This window comes from Poeciliopsis prolifica, unplaced genomic scaffold (assembly GCF_027474105.1).
Source record: "Poeciliopsis prolifica strain line A6 unplaced genomic scaffold, Auburn_PproV2 SCAFFOLD001, whole genome shotgun sequence".
Taxonomy (NCBI): Eukaryota; Metazoa; Chordata; class Actinopteri; order Cyprinodontiformes; family Poeciliidae; genus Poeciliopsis; species Poeciliopsis prolifica.
The window spans coordinates 16878913-16896764 of NW_026562376.1; the positions used below are offsets into that span (position 1 = coordinate 16878913).

The window sequence follows — 17852 nt, forward strand, 5'->3', positions numbered from 1 at the left end:
AACAATAAATTAGATTGCTGAATTTTTAAAAGTATAATTTGATGATTACAACAGCTCTATCTGTATCACTGATATGAAGTGTTGAACATATTGAATATGTGAAAATATACATTACTACAACTGCATTTTCATTTTGCTTAGATTTTTTTTTTTTTTTTAAGTTCTTCTCTTTTTCACCTATGTGTTGTGAGTGGTGCAAACAACAGTGAAAATAATAAAACCGGAAATTTTAGCTGGTATTTGAGGGGCACGCTCTGAATATTCTCTTTCTTTTATTACTGTTTTAGTTTCCCTCTAAATTTTTTTATTCCACTTCTAATGTTCCTCTGCCTCTTCTCTTTGGCCTCTGAACATCCTCCGCTGGTTGTATGCAAGCAAGCGCATGCCAGTTTTTGCTGCGGCCCATCTTTTTTTTTTATTTATTTAAAACTGGATGGAAATAAAGAACAATCACATATTTTCCCTGTTTGAACATTCAGATAGAAAAACTTCTGACCTGATTTTTTTTTCCTCGTGGTTGCAGAACAGCTATATGAAAACAAAACACTAGTTTTGTGCTTCCTGACAAATCTTTTAAACTCTAAGGTCTGATGAATTATCTTGAGGTAGATTTCTGGTTTCTCTCTGTGCGCTACATTAAGGACATTAGGATTTCCTTTTATCGGATATATAAAATTATGTCTGAGCAAAAACTCAGAGTAGTAACAGAAGTGATGATGACTGCCACAACCATCGGGGTAGAGCACCAGGTCTTTAAGATGGAGACTAACTCAGTAATGTTGACGACAAAGGACTGATTTCCTTGGTAAGTGGAAGTGCACCTGTTTTTTTTCTTTCTGTTTAATGCCACCAAGTTACATAAAATAGCCCTAAAACCATCCCAAAATGCCCTGCTCTTTTAGCCGTAGCAACACCTAAGCTAAATGTGGTTAAAGGCTAAAGTATTAAAAACATCACTACTGTATTTCTGACTGACTGACTGACCGCAGTGAACCCCTGACACTCATAAACAATTAATATGCTTAATTTTGCTGTTTTGTATAAAAATAGAGACAGTTTTAATAGCAATCAAAGAACTGTGAATAGCATTCAGTGTTGATCATTGTGCACAAACAGCAAACCTGAGTAACATTTAACAGTGTAAATCGCTGGCTTCCAGTCTTTTCTTATATTGCTTACAAGCACAAAATCTTTGTTACAACTGGTTCCTCTGCCTTTGTTTTGGTGTATAGTATATAATCATTGCCTTCTAAATTACCCAGAAAGCTTCTGAATCATTTTGTGTGAAGCTAGCTAAATATGCTGAAGAATTTGCCTTCATTTTTTCCAAATATTCCTATAAATTTATGTTGTGTGAAATATTCACAATCCTCTGGTATCATCGTCAGAATCTGCTAAGGAAAAAAACTCCATGCTAGACTGAAGTTTTTCAAAATGCGGAAGCTAGACTGTGAGAGACTTCCTGGCAGGAGAATCTGATTTTCACTCCTATAGATTTATCTAAGTGAATAATGTAAAATAGTCGGCGTTGCTGTATCTCTGTCAAGCCAACCCCGGTCTTATGTCAGCAAAGATCTGGGTCACTACCCCCAAGTGTTTCCCACTGCTTTCATTAAACATTAACTATGTCTAAGTATATTTCTATGTCCTCGCCTCTGACAACCCAGATGAGCTCCACTTGGAGAGAAAATACGATGCAAGGCAGCTGATGTATTTCTCCATCTGCTCCAATGAAAGGAATGTATGGAAGTTTTTGCTATTTCTTATTGTTTGAGCAGCTGTTTCCCATCTAAAAATGAACTCAGATGGAGTTTGTTTGTTTGTTTATTTTTACAGTAATTTAATCTCATTAGATATATAAAATCTAATAAACTGAACTGTGTTTGTATGAGACTATCAAGATGGCTATTTTTTTAAATGGAAGACAAGAACTGTGACAACAACAGAATTTAGAGAAAAAGATGGCGTTCTCACCGAGGTCACGTATTGTATATCCCGGCATAGTTTTGTTTCCCGGGGAAAGTCGGTCAATTCCAGGAAGTTGTCCACCACCACTTGGCCAATCAAATCGTGTCGTGAGAACCTGTCAAAGTCATAGACGCTGAAGTGCAGCTTGCGGCTTGACAGCTCGGCATACGCCACAGGAAACAGAAACACCTCATCAAACACTGGGTTGAGAGTCTTGCGGTGCACCTTGGTTTGGTGCTTGGTTTTGCGGTCAGGCAGAAGGTAGATCTTAACATAAGGGTCTGAGGTCCCTGAGAAGTCCTTGGCAGGCAAGTCCTGGGCCTTGTGAATCTTCACAATAAGTTGCTCCAGGTCAAAGTCAAACTTTAGGATGAAGTGAAGACGACCGCAGCTGTCAGTCCGACGACCGTCTTCAGCATCTACAGATCGCTGCTTGTAGAGCTCTGGTTTTATCCGGCCCAAACCGGACAGGGAGTCCTGGCGGTGAAACTGAGCTGGGTTGAAGTCAGGATTAGACAGATTCATCTGACGACGAATGGAGTTGTGCCTGTGAAAACGTATGTTAGTCATAGGACCTGTCAGGTCTGACACGTTTAATATTTTGGAATCTCAAAACAACTGGTGCTTATAAAACTTATGTCCTTCTTGAAATGCTGTGACATACATAACAAAACAAAGAGAAATAATTTTAGAGCCCTTTCTCCCTTTTATATGGCAATTAATCTGTACAATGTAATGTGAGTAAATGTTAAAGACAAATACCACACGACTGCCCCAATTACAAATTTCCACCGGAATGTTCAGAATGCCATCTGCAAGCACACAATTCAGAGCGCTGTGCACTTTTCATTATTTCAAGACAACTAAAACAATTATTTGTAGTCAATCTCTCATCAGCATTGAATTTAATTGAACACCAAATACTGAAGCAAAACCTTCAGGGACTAATTTCTACTAACCGTACAGATGAGGTAGGCTCAGTAATTTGCCTCTGAACCCTGTCTCTGGCCAGAGTGTGAACTTGGTTCTTCTCCACTTTAGTCTGGGTCTCTAGCGGGATGTCAGGCGATGTGTGGCTTATCTTCAGTGCTGACTCAGGCACAGTCACAGCCGAAGGGGGGCCCGATGGTTCCTTCACGCAACCATCCTCGCTGTACTCCCTTTCTTCTCCATCCACCTAGACAGCATCCAGCAAAATTTATGTTACTACAAACAGGATGGCAGAATTATCCATCCGTCCATTTATCCATTTTCTAACTCCCTTGTCCCTAGTGGGGTTGGGAGGTTCAGGTGCCTATCTCCAGCTAACATTTCGGGCGAGAGGCGGGGGTACACCCTGAACGGGTCACAATCTGTCGCATGGCAGAAATATTACCTATGAATATAACTATAGAATAAGAAACATGTTGCACAGTTTTTCTTATCTTCTTATTAATATGGCATTTGAAAAATTTTTTATTGTTACTGATTGATTCATAATTGACTACTGTATTATGTTTTTATCATGTAAATCACTTTGAACTGCCTTATTGCTGAAATGTACTTCACAAATAAACTTGATTTGATCTTGTTACAAGTACAGATCTAGAGAATTGTCATATATTTAAGAATGCCACCTGAGTCAGATGAAACATACACCTAATATACATACATCCTAACTCACACAAACATTTAACCAGAATCATCATGTGCATCTGGACTCAAAATTATGTCTAAATTTGTGCTAGAATAAAGTATTTGTATTCAATAACACACAAGTGAGCTGTTTACTGTAGGTTATTGGTCAATTTTGAGTCTGTATCCATTATGAGTCGCATTACTAAAATGAAACATCATCTCATGAAACACCCTCTTTACCTCTGTGAGGACAGGTTGTTGATCTCCTCCCAGGAAGTGTGCCCCCTTGAGGACATCTGGGAGGAAACGGCCACTTAGTGGCACCCAGCACAGTTTCCATGAGACAAAGAGAGAGACGCTAAAGAGCGCCAGACCACAGGTGGTCACCAGTAGGGACAGCAGACTCACCGATACATCTGCAGAGAAAGAGCAGGTGTTCAGTGAACAGGCATCAACAGCTCTGGCAGAGAGAAACTCTGGCACAGACAAACCTACAGCAGAGTTCCAGGGATGGAAAGCTGCATTTATTCAGATTGCTAAATGAGAACACAATGTGCCTTTTTTTTTTTGTCATGCAACTTTTACAAAAGATGATGCAGTCATGCAAGAACAGACCATAGACACTTTAAATTTGTGGTGTACCTTATTGATATTTTGATCCAACTAGATTATCCGATCAAAATACCAATAATAAAATACTGATCCTAACCAAGTAAAAACCTTATCAGATTTTGATCCAATAAGGTTATTATTGGATAAAAATACAGATGATAACCTTTTTCACTAAAGTATTAAGTGTATAAATGTTGGCATAATCAATCTGGGACATCAGAACTTGTGACCGTTCTCCATGTCTGCAATGCTTTATTTTCTTTCCACCATCGCTCAAGACTTGTTAATGATGTTTTACCCTCAAGATAAATTTAGTCTTCCATTTACAAAGTTTGAACATGAAGAGGATCTTCGTGAATCATTTCTGTGCTCATTTAGTTATATGTTTTGGATAATGATTCTGATGTACCATAACAATCCATTTTCAATGTTAGGTTCTCAAGCCTTTTTTGAAGAACAGATCTACAGCATCACAGATGCTCCACTATACTTTACAACTGACATAAGATGCTTTTTTTTCAAATTTACTTTTATACAAGACCTACCTGGAGTACTTTTTAAAAGCTGAATTTTAGTCTCAATTCACATTGATTGTCACGGCTAACGACCCAGCAGAGTTTTAAAAACGTCACTCGTCTGCGATGACCGGACAAAAAAAACCTTCTTATACAACAGGTTGCTATGTACATGATGTTGGTGTAATGTTCCATTTTCACTGACTCTCCATCCATCCATCCATCCATCCATCCATCCATCCATCCATCCATCCATCCCTCCATCCATCCATCCATCCATCCATCCATCCATCCATCTCCCTCCCTCCCTCCCTCCCTCCCCCCCCCCCCCTCCCTCCCTCCCTCCCTCCCTCCCTCCCTCCCACTCCAGCTCCTCAGGGGGAATCCCGAGGCGTTCCCAGGCCAGCTGAGAGACGTAGTCCCTCCAGCGTGTCTTGGGTCTTCCCCGGGGCCTCCTCCCGGTGGGACATGCCCGAAACACCTCACCAGGGAGGCGTCCAGGAGGCATCCTAAACAGATGCCCGAGACTCAACTGGCTCCTCTCGATGTGGAGTAGCAGCGGCTCTACTCTGAGTCCCTCCCGGATGACCAAGCTTCTCACCCTATCTCTAAGGGAAAGCCCAACCACTCTACGGAGGAAACCCATTTCGGCTGCTTGTATCCGCGATCTCGTTCTTTCGGTCATTACCCAAAGCTCATGACCATAGATGAGGGTAGGAACGTAGATCGACCGGTAAATCGAGAGCTTCGCTTTTTGACTCAGCTCTCTCTTCACCACGATGGACCGGTACAGTGCCTGCTTCACGGCGGACGCTGCACCAATCCGCCTGTCGATCTCCCGCTCCCTTCTTCCCTCATTCGTGAACAAGATCCTGAGATACTTGAACTCCTCCACTTGGGGCAGGACATCTCCCTCGACCCGGAGAACCCTTTTCCGACTCAAGACCATGGTCTCGTACTCTGAGGAACTGATCCTCAGTTGTAAAATGTGTAAAATGTTCACTGACTCTCGTGGCTCAGAATGGCTTTACTCAGTTTGACCTCACTCTATTCCACACAGAACCTGTTGTGTTTTCATTGTGAAGTGGATGGCTCAAGTTCTGGCTTGAACCCCCACATCCATCCACCAGAGTCTTCCTCTGTTAACTGTAACTCTGCACATGAGTCATTTTGTAGTGGCCCAAGCACACCATAAAATGTATGTATATCAGCTGTTCGGATGCATGTTCATCTGAACAGATTATTTTTTGACAATAGTGTGAGTTAACATAGTAAAATTATGTTTTGGTTTTATGCACACTCCTACGGTTGTGATTCTCTTTACTGACGCAGTTGATTCTTATTCACTTTTCTACACACAACTCATTAAAAACCTTCTCAATTCTCCTTGCTCCACAGTCAATCAGTAAGCAGCAGTGAACACACTGCAGTGAAATGAGAAGGGCAGGTGCTAGACTGGAAATACATTGAAAGACATGCAAAGGAGGTTGAGTAGAGTTAACTCTGTGTATGGTTGCATGGAGACAGAAAATACTTGGTGCCTGTCCAACTTTGTTTGTAAAATGTTTAGTTGTTTCAAACAGAAGGTTATGCATTACTACTATGTAATAAAACAATCAATCTAAAACAGTAAATACTAACCCACTAAAATGCTTTGCTTATGTGTATTTTGGGATAATGAGAGAGATTGGGATAGTAAGTTTAACCTTTCATCTGAATACAAAGGTAATTTCATAATCGTAGAGGAAATGCTTTTTAGCCTGCATACACACTCACAGCTGTAAGCTTACACATACACACACCTAAATGCTGAACATCACAGAGGCCAAACGTTTTGGAGTAATACCCCCTAGAGGGGGTGTCGCATAGAGAATAAGAACTGCAGTTTGGTTCCTGGTTTGCGCCTTCTCTTTACTCACAAGTGGACTAAGCTGAAGTTCCACCGCAGGGACAGATTCTCTGCATCATGACAAGTGACATTTTACTTTGTAACTGATTAAGAATTGCTTACATTAACTCTTTGAACTTGCCCTGAAATTTCCTTAATTGTTTTCTCGAGTCCTTGTCCACCTCAAGAACTCGAAGTTTCACTGACAGACACCAGGGTGCAGAACTGAGGCACATTTATTTTAAAGCCAAAAATGTTAGAGATTTATCTTGTTCTAGGATGTAAGAATTTCACATCATTCATGGTGTTTTCTTTTCATAAATCTTAAACAGATCAGTTTACTTATTCATATAATGTATCTAATGCTGTTTGAGGAGGAAAAATATATCCAGATCTATGACAGCTAACAGACAATAACTAGGATTCTCTCTGCACTGGTTAATCAAGTTTAATCAAATAGATTCAAATTTACTCCCTGGAAAAAAAAATCTGATTTAAAGCGAAACCATTCAGTTTTATATTTATGTTTCTGCACATGGTCACCCACAGATTAGTATTTTTTTCCATAAGCCATACTTCATTTGGAGTGTAAACCTTGATTGCACTTATCAATTAAGTGCAATCTATTAGTGAAACTTCCACCATGTCATTCAAGCTGGAGCTTATTAGTATAAACCTAGTTTTATCTGAAAGACGACTGGAGATAAAGTCAAAAGAGACAGAAGCATTCTGAACCTGAGTAGAAAACTGTGGATGAATGTAAATCCAGTTAGGTTTGTATTTGAAAAAATAATACTCTGGCAATACAAGATAAAAAAAAAGACAAAAAAAAAAACTTTAGCCTTACTGCACATCTTTTTTCAAAGGGGGGTTCACAACACATTCAGAAGTGGATGCATAATAATTGATGGATATTTGAGCTCATCAAACATGAGTTATGTTATCCATTAGCAGACAAGAGGTTTTTTCTCTTTATCAGCTGGGTAACAGTGTAGAATCAGACAGATGATGCTCCCCAGTACATCTTTCTTGGGAAGCAGGCTTTCAGTAAGTCATCTAAAAACCATGGTTGAGACAGTCTGCTGAGGTCAAATGCTTTTCAGGGGAAGGGTTTCAGAGCTGAGAACGTCCCCCTTCAAATGTCTCACTGGATGGTTTTCTTTGCTGGCAGTCATTCCAAATTATATTCAACAAACTGAAGGAACATCTGAACTGTTGAGCAGCACCAAAATGTGTGATCCATTGAGCACCCACAATGTTTCAAGGAGGATCATTTCCCAGGTGAATCAAAAATTCTGGAAAGAAAAAAATGTAATTTTTGAAATAAAAAAAGTTTGAGTATACAAGAAATTGTGCATTCTTCCAAGACATTTTAATGCAAAAATATGAATAAAGGCTATTTATACTGATGTGTATTTACATCACATCTTCCATCCATCCATCCATTCATTCATCCATCCATCCACAATTACAGAATTTATTCGAACACCAAACCAACAATAGTCACTTCTACATTTTTAGGATTGAGAAATTAAAATACTTTACCAGATCTCTATAAAGTGTTTAACAACTTGAAACTCCAATGAACATAACTTTAAATTAAGTAGCTGTGTGCAAAATGCCAGACTGTCTAACACTATAACGTTCTCATAGTTCATTACTTGAATTTCGTAATGATTTTCTTGTCCATGATAATGCCTCTAAATTCAAACCATGTTATTAAAATGCGAAGATGTCGAAATTAGGATAGTCAAATGGTTTCCATAGCAACCACCACTGGCTTTGTCAGCAAAGCAGGTGGCTGTGAACGTGGAACCGGTGTGCCAGGAACAGTCTTATGCTCATTTAATTTATATTTTTGTCAGTATAGTATGCTGACAGTTGTGAACAAAAATATGTTCTTGGTATGAGTTTCATAAACCTAAAAGAGGCAGCTGAACTAAAAAATCTCAGCATCTCAGCAGCTAAACAATTTATGATTGATCAAAAAATGGAGCAGACTTTTAAACTAGACCTGATTTACCAACTATCTGATTTACCAATGAAGCACATGGACAGCAAGTTATTCCAGCAGCGAAGAGTCGGACAATCACCTTCTTTGATAAACTGGTTTAGCCAAGGATCAGAAACAGCCAATGAGAAGAGACCCAAATTAGACTGCCAGAAAGTCACATAAATAGATGCTGTTTGCATCTTTTCAAAATGTGTAATATGTATATTATATGTTGTAACATACAGTTTATGCATTAGTTGTAACTTTTGAGAAGTATTCGAAAAGTAGAGATGCATATTTGAGCTTTGTTTTGTTTATGCATTGTTTATGCATCAAAATAACATGAAATGTTGATGTGCATGTGGCCAGGAAGGTCTTTCCATAACTTTGTGCACCTGTGGCCACAGAATAGATTAGAACGCAGGTGTATTAAATTTTTCTCTTATTGTTCCAGAGACAATAAAAAATGACTACCTGCTTTTATTTTCAGCAGACATGTTTTGGTTTCACAATCCTACCTGCATCGCAGTGAACACCCCTGCTGCTGCTTAGTTGATATTTTTGTCCAATATTTTGGGTAAAAACCCCACAAAAAATCCATTAGTCTGAGCCAATTAACTTTTTAAAGCCTTTTTGAAACCCGTTGGGTGTCTCTTCCTTTGAAGTCCTTTTGCAGGGTGCAATCAAGACAGTCAGGTCTCCTCTCTATTGAGTTAATTGGATTCTGTTAATCAGTAAGCTCATTCGTCACTGAAGGAAGTCAACAATTATAACTACAAAAGGGTCAGAGGTTTTCCAAGTGATTGTCTGCAGTGGGGCTGCTTCTTTTTACGTGAAATAATGGTAACAGAATCAAGGTTTCTGAGAACCAATAATAGTCAAAGATGATCAATATAAACAGTGCAATCTATAATGGAAAATTTCAATTACTTGCTTGGTTGTCATTTAAAGACTGCCGAAGAGCATCTTTTTACTTTTGGCTAGTCCAGTAAAATTGTGATGCATTAGGATGAAACAAAATTTCACTAAAGAAGACCAGCTGTAGTGTTTTACTCTACATTGTGTCAAGTGGATTGCTGCACTAAAGGTGCTCTCCTGCCCCTGAAGCTCATAAAACTTTAGAACCTCAAAGTGAATTGACACAGGAACGGCTGCTTTCATTGATTTCAACAAATCTCCCTTTGATGAGGCACTGTGCACACAAACAGCAGGCTTTAGTGTGGCTCATGATTGTCTAAGGCTTATTTGAACTGAGAATTGTGATGCACAGCCAAAAAACAGAAAGTAAAAAAAAAATCCCACCCCCACTAGCTTTGGGGGTTCAATATGCACCCAGCTCCACATGCTTAACTCTTAAAATAAAAGCACAAACACAGCTAGCACTTTACAATGTTAAGCAAGATTTGCTTCTTCTGTTTTTTCATAAATAATCAATTGGTTGCTAATCTCCAGCAGTACTTCAGCTGGAGATTAGGTCAAATAAAATTGTATTCAGCTCACTGTCATTTCCCATAATTACTCAATCTGCCTTTTTTGTGTACGACAAAAAAAGTTAGACTTAGAGTTTTCCAAAATTCAGACAAATACGGTAAGTCATATTTTTACAATTTAGTTTCTTATATTATTTCTTATTCCATACAAAAAGCCATAGCCAACATCTTTACATTTAGGCAAGAACATTATTTAAGACGTTTTAAATTGATTTGTACAGGACTCCAAGACAAAACTCCATCCCCATTATTAGCTTATCTACTGTGTGTGGTTTCACGTCATGTATATTTTTTTACATGAGTGTTTAACCCCTAGCAAAACTTTACTTCTCTTCCATAAAGTCAAATTATTCCCTAAACTGCTACCTAACAGAATTTGCTTACATTTTTGATTGTCAACACTACACCTCATTATAATGTAAAAGGTCGATTAACAATATATCATCTAAAAGGGCAAGTTAGTATTAGATTTTGTTGTTTTTCCTTAATCTTTGTAGAGCATAGGTAAATTTGTAAATTTGGCCCGCGGGCCAAATTTGGCCCGTAGTGTAATTATATTTGGCCCGCGAGGCAATTTCAAATTAATATTAGACATTTACGTCAGAAAGGAGGCATTAAATTTTTATTTAAATTTTATTGAATATATTTAATATTTTATTTCATATATTAAATATATTTTATTTAATATAATAATATGTTTTTTTTATTATTAGCAACTAAATTTTGCACACCTGCACTTTTAAGTTAGATAAGCTTTGCTTGTTCAATATTTATTGTTATATTAGAACTTGTTTGGGTCCATATTAAAAGATTCATTTGTTCAACCTTGGCCCACGACTTTGTTCAATTTAAAGTTTTGGCCCACTGTGTATTTGAGTTTTACACCGCTGTTGTAGAGGATTTTTTTTTTTTCATTTTTGTCTCTGTGGAACACACATAACCCATCCTGACTGAATACCATCCCTCTGTTTCTCAGTGAGATTCATTATCCATCCATTAAATTGACTTCCAATGAGTTCCAATCATCTATTATCCAATAGATTGCACAGCCACCTTTACCAGGAATAACAAGATTTGCTGCATTGTTTGAGGCAATGACTCAGTTTGAGAAAAGCTTCAGCTGCCATAAAGATTGCATCACAGTTGCCTGTAGAATACTTTAAAATGCAGATGAGTATGGCATGTTGGTAGAAACTAAGCAAGATGTTTAGGTTCTATGTCCTGGTTTTATGGTAGGAAACCAAGCCCAAATTATCAGCTGTTCGTCCGTTTTCTCTACAGTTGGTATAAAGTACTTCTGCATTAGCAATGTGTTTAGTTTTCCGAAAACACACTGTACTGTGGAAAAGATCTTAATTTGTAACTGTATTACCTGTATAGCCATTAGACCTTTAAGGCAACAATACTGACAACTACTCTGGAATGCATTCCATAAACTTTCTGATATCAGTAAATGATTTAACCTTTTAGTGATACAGTTATTCCAAGTCCATGATTATGATAGAATTGTTGTTTTCTGCAAGGTCTAGCATCATGTACAGACCCAGGTCAAGTTGGAGCCTGTGGCTACCTTATTAAACGCTTCTATGTCCAATTGGAACAATCTTCTATGCTCAAAACATGTTTCAGTTCAAGAAATAGTTGCAGCCCAGTCCAGTTGTGGGTCAATAACAGGCACACGAAGACTGAGGGAAAAGGACACAGCGATGTAAGGGTCTTTGATGGGCAGTCATGTTTTAGAAGTACATTTACAAACAGCTGAACGATAAGAGCTGTACATACGTTCATAGACATTTTTAAGAGCGGAGAGGAGAAAAGAGAGGAGTCATTAACTTTATTGGGTTCACTCAAGAACATCACCAGAGGCTTGAAGATTTCTAAACCAAATATCCAATAATGTCATGTTGCCGAGCAACGATACCTCCAAAATGCAATCAAGGGTGTAATGAAACCAAACCTGTTTCTCTCAGCATTTAATCAATCTCCCAACTCGGAGACCAAGAAATGAACGTGATTTTGCCTTTCAACATTTAAGTTTCAACATTGCTCTCAAGTGTGTGATTCGGTTCAATCGGTTCTGCTAGATAGAATATGAAACAAACTTGTTTAACACTTAAAATCATCATGCAGTATAATTAGAGATGCAGCAAGCTACAAGTTTGAGCTCACAAGTATTTATGTTATTTCAACTTTTTACACAGGAGAAAATTTTCACTGTTGGCAGTAGAAATACTGCCAACAGTTTTAATCTGTTTAATTCTCATTTTTACAGATTAAAACTGTAACACACACAGTTTTAATGTCGTCACATTAGCTACTTCCCCAGCAACAACCTTCCCCATGTCAAAGTTTGATGGTTTTTGGTCTCAGTTTATTTTTTCAAAGCCTTATTTATTTATTTTTAGAATGAGTTTTTGACTCAAAAAAAAATCTGTAACAGCAAATAATAAGTGGAACACTGATAAGTGTAGTAGATACCAATATACTAATAAGATATACTGGTATCTTGTTGGATACCTGTATATCCAGTAAGATATACTGGAAAACAGTTGATATGTTTTCTTAAACAGATTAACTGTGGCAGCTTTGGCTTATCTTGTAACGAGATAAGTTAGAATATCAGATACATATACTGGTGATGGTGGAGCATTTTTAAAGCCACGTGATATTATGGGGATTTCAGCAGATGTACCAAACTAACAAGTACTTTGACATGCCATTAATGTAACCGTATCAGTCATTGAGTCTAGGACAAGGTTTGATATAATTAATCATTGAGGACATATGCAATTCTGGCAGATGGCTCTGAGTAGTATAGTGATCTAGCATTGCACATAGTGTCCAGACACCGTCTTAGTCAATATACTTTTCTGTACGCTGCCATCAAAGTAACACTGACCTACTTTGCTGTTTGAAAAGGTTCCAATCAAGTGAAAAAAGAACAAACCTAGACTTTGAAAACGATGCTGATTGGACGCAGCAAATTATGTGTTTTGTGAGGTGATTGTAGCTTAAATTGTAACTCAAACTGTGTAACTGCAGAATAGTTTTATGTTCAAAAAGCCATTGAACAAATCAACTTCAACAGAACAAGTTCGGATCATAAAAATAGTTCTTATAATGTCTTATCTCCTCTCCAAACAGAGAAACTAAGCAAATGTTTGTGAAAAACGTCATGGAATTTGCTTTGCACATTATCCTCCTGAAAGAAGCTGCACCAGAAGTCAGAAATAATCACACATTTTAGGGAAAAGCAAAAAGAGACCTAGCCACTGAGTTTAATCATTTTTGCAGCCACTGCCCATATCTATTTAAGTTTAGATGTGTAAGAACATATTTATAGAGTACAGTAAACAAATCTATTTTAACCTGGAAATAATACAAACGTTTCCTACAGGCTTACTAAAAATGTGCAGTAATTGTGAACCTAGAAAATATGGAGAAGAAAGCAGACTTTGTGATTGTGCCACCAATCTTAGCACCCACAGCAGGTGGCATTGTGAAGTTCCATCAAGTAGCAAGCCCCACATAGAAATAGTGGCACAGTAGTAATACAGTTTTACAAATTTCACAGCAGTAAAGACACTGTCACTTTTTGCAGTACACAGGATAATTGATTACATTTGACCACAGATTTTAAATGTTTAATAAATGGAGTTGGGCTGCATACAAACGTTCTGCAATTTTCACCACACGTTAGGTGGAGCGGTTAGAATGTATTGTTTGGTTTGTAATGAAAGTTTCAGTGTCGACTGATTATAATCTGTGTGGCACAAGTACAAAGATTACTTAACCAATCAGTAAGAGCCAGAATTCTTGCTTTGTGTATGCATCAGTTATTCTGCACAGTGAAATGCAAATGTTACTTTGCACACATTGCAGCTAATCAATCTATTGATTGTTGTTCAATATCTTTTCTTTACAATAAAATAAGCTACTGTTAGAAATGCTGATAGTTCTTCTTGTTCACTGAGAGCAAATTTCAAAATCAACAAATATCAAACAATTTTTTTTTTACAAATTCCAAGTGTTTTTTTTTTCTTTCCTAGCAAATGGGGAAAAGCTTTCATCCATTCATTCATCCATCCATTAACCAACTCATCTATGTTGTGTCTCAAAGAAGAATGTTTAGGCATGCTGTTGGGCAAGAGATATGAAGCTGCATCACACTATTGCACTATTGGCAGGAATTCAGGAGTCATGACACCTTTCGCAAGGAGAATAAGCCAAAGAAGGTCATTGCTGAAGAAACTGCAATAAGGTCTCCTGCTAGGCTTCATTGACCCAGTAAGTGAAACTGAGTGAAAACAAAAATGCTGTTTTCAAATGATTACATTACATTATGAGGGATTTAAAGCCATCCAAACTAACCTGGGCCTGAGCTATAAAAAATTGATTGACCGTTATGTTTAATAATCTCCTCAGGAGCTTGCAGTTCAGAAATTTAAAAAGTAGAAAGAGGTAATTGTTAAATTTCAATTATATACCCAGATTAACATAAAGCTAATCAAACATAAACTGTTTTAATTTCCTCATCAGCTTTTTTGGGGGATTCACTGATTATAAGTCAGGAACATTTTCAATCAATTGTAATTTCCTAATATTTATATAATATCAGTTTAATTAAACTGTTCAATGAACAATTAAAATGATTGTGTTCCATAGTATACACCCCAAGACACAAGCAGAAAATCTATCCTTTGTTGTGTCTGTTTTTTTCTGTGAGCCACTTATTTGGGCCTCAGCTGCACAAGGTCCACATTGAGACTCTTACAGCTGCCAAAGTGAGAAAAAAAAAGAAATATTGAGTATTACTGCTAATCTCCAGCCTCTCCCACAATGATCAGAGGTAAAATTGGTTGTTGGAAATCAAACCGTGTATGTGCGTACATTAATCGTAGTCTACAAGAGGAAGTGGGTCACACTGTCTCTGGGGAAGCAATCCGTTAGCTTGAACCTTCTCTCCAACAAACACGTTTAATAATGGATTGTAAAAATTTTAAAGGGTGTGCTTGTTACAATTTAATAAGGGGGAAATGGTAAAATGAACAAAACATGTGGACATGCACTGCATATCGTCTTTCAAGTCCATCAGTACAAGTATCTCCATTCATTTTTAATAGATTAATTTAAATATATTTCATGGTGGTTTTAGCTGCAGAATATTTTTACAATTAGCTTAAATTTTGTGAAGACCAAACTTCTCTTATGTTAGTTAAGTTAGAATTATATGTTTTTACTAAATAATGACAGAGAGGATATGTCGGGATCTATTAATGTCTTCAAAATTAGAAGATCTAATCTCATCTTTGAAGGATTCTGCCCACAGACGCCAAGTTAAGATCGGCAGCCCACCATTCCAACCATAAATGGTGCTGGTGGCGCACCACTTCCCTCTCGTCACCCAGGGGTTTAAGACATGCTTCTGCAGTTCAGACAACAAAAATGTTGACAATCAAATTGAAACTGAAGATGTCCTGAGCACAGTGTTCAAGCATTTTTGCTTGAACACTGTGTTTGCAATGAAGACTCCATAATGATCACAGAAGTCCAATTGCAAAACAATACTTGGGCTCATTTTGAAGGGGCCATTCCTCCCAACCACACGCCTCCAGTTTTCACTATCATTGTCCACATAAACATTGAAGTTCCCCAGCAGAACAAGGGAGTCCCCAGGAGCAGTCCTAAAAAGGGTGGGTAATCTGAACTCCTGCTAAGGCACATAAACACAAACAGAATTTAATGCAGAAATGTTGGTTTAATGAAAGGCTTTCCAGACACATAATGCCACTTTATACTACAAAGTAACTTTTGATTTCAGTTGTTATGAAAAATACTATCCATCAAATATGACTCACAAGAAATTTTAATTGGGTGTCTGTCTCTATAAAAATTCCCACTTATTCTGAAACTCTGCCTTCAGACAATCATTGCAACATCGCTCCTCTATTCACCCTTTAAAATCGTTTTTGCTAGCTTTGCAAAAACGTAGCTCATTTAATGAGATGTTTGCTAATTGCTGCTGGGTTGTCTGAAGGAGCTGAGCAGGGGGGCTGTGGGGGAGGGGAGCTCTGTGATGTGGAAGTTCAGTATCTTGCAAACTGCAGCTCTGAAGAAGAGCTGTGACTCAAAGTCAGCATTCAGTCCATCCAGTTGTTTTGCACAGCTTAATGGTTGCCAAAGGAGACTAAAGACTTTACCAAACCTCCAGATATGCTTTTGACAAGGAAATAACATTATATGAAGATGTAAAGATCGACATAATACTCCCTCTTTAAAAGAAAAACTAGGATTTTATTTATATTGAGAGCCCCATTATGATTTTATGTCAAGCAGCAGCACTGGTTTGTACAACAGATTTAAACTGAATCCTAGAGTTTCACATCGCTGATCTTAGTGCTGGGAGTTGTGATTGATAATGGGTGGGGCTGCTTCTCTCTCTTTCTCCCTTTTCCACTCTGGTTGAGTGAACAGCAAATAAAACCAGCAGTTCTGTCCAGGTGATGTAAAGGAAAGGGTTGATCGCACACTCAGATCTAAAGAGCTTTAAATCCAGTGGATCTAAAGGATCCAAGCAACAAGTTTACAGCTTAAACTTCTGAATTGCTGGTGAATTTGGAACATGCAAAAACTGTTATTTATTTATTTATTATTTATTTGATTTACATCAGAAAATTAGGGGTTGCCCTCCGTCCTTAAACTCACCATCAATTAAAAGAAAGAAAAATTCAATAAAGGTGTCGTTCTGCAATTTAATTTAAAATGTTTTCAAATTTCATTTATTTTATTTTTATTTTATTATTATCATTTTTCTAAGCTTCACTCTTGTTAAAGCATCTTCTCAAATAGCTCCACAAACTCACTATTTAATGACATCATGCAGCCTTGATTCTGACCAAGCAGTAACTACAGTGAACGGCTTTGCATCACAGAGCCTGACCTGAGTCCGTGTAGCGTGGTCTGGCTAGGTCCCTGAAGTAGTAGATGAAATCCAGACAGTTGTCGTCCTGCACCTCTCCCTTTGAACACAGGTCGGAGAGCAGTTCCAGCGCCTTTCGACAAATCTCATCCTCTCTTTCTGCAGGCATTGCCTTCCAGCATCCTTCTGACTGCTCCGGCTGATCCTCTTTACCCACCCCGCACACGAACACGCATCCACTCGGCCAAAGCGCTCGCCCCGTCTCACCCAAGCAGCCACCGGCGTAAATACGCACGACAGAAAAAGAGAAAGATCACCAAATAGTTCCTGCGCGCTCGGCGCATCTGCAAAATCTGCTTGGAAGTCGATCTATCCGAAGTTGAAGTGAGTTAGAAGGGAGGGGAGACGCGCAAGGTTTAGGGTGGGATTTTTAAGAAGTTTTTAATCTATTTTAAAAAAAATCCTGGTTTGTTATGTTCACTAGGTATTGTTGTTATGCACCTTCGTTTTCCTGTGATTGCTTTTTTGTGCTCGTCGCTCGTTGATGCTTCTGAATCACTCCTTCTCCAGTCTTTGGCTGCGCCAGTCAAGGTCCCTCCTGAATGAATGCGCTCCTTTCACCACCGCGCTCACTTATTTCTCAATGCACTGACACACACCAAAAAAAAAGACAGACAGGAAGTTCAGCCTCCATCAACATTCCCTCCTCCTTCACCACCACCGCAAAGCCATCCTGATAACTAGCGTTGAAAAGCCCCAGTCCTTCCTCTTTCAAAGGTGCATCTCAGTGAATCATTATATCTTAGGTTAATTAATTTCACTAATTAAATAAAAAAAAAAAACAAAAAAA

General features: G+C 38.1%; 1 protein-coding gene across 1 annotated transcript in view; it reads right to left on the bottom strand.

The window, feature by feature from the left end:
* The window catches only part of syt9b (synaptotagmin IXb), a 36163-nt gene extending 18546 nt beyond the window's left edge, over positions 1-17617 (bottom strand). The window contains exons 1-4 of the mRNA XM_055038066.1: positions 17024-17617; positions 3826-4001; positions 2928-3145; positions 1975-2515 (exon numbers count right to left, since the gene is read on the bottom strand). Coding sequence (XP_054894041.1) covers positions 1975-2515; positions 2928-3145; positions 3826-4001; positions 17024-17171 — 1083 coding nt within the window. The 5' untranslated portion in view covers positions 17172-17617. The remainder of the gene's footprint in view (positions 1-1974; positions 2516-2927; positions 3146-3825; positions 4002-17023) is intronic.
* Between the last annotated feature and the right edge of the window lie 235 nt (positions 17618-17852).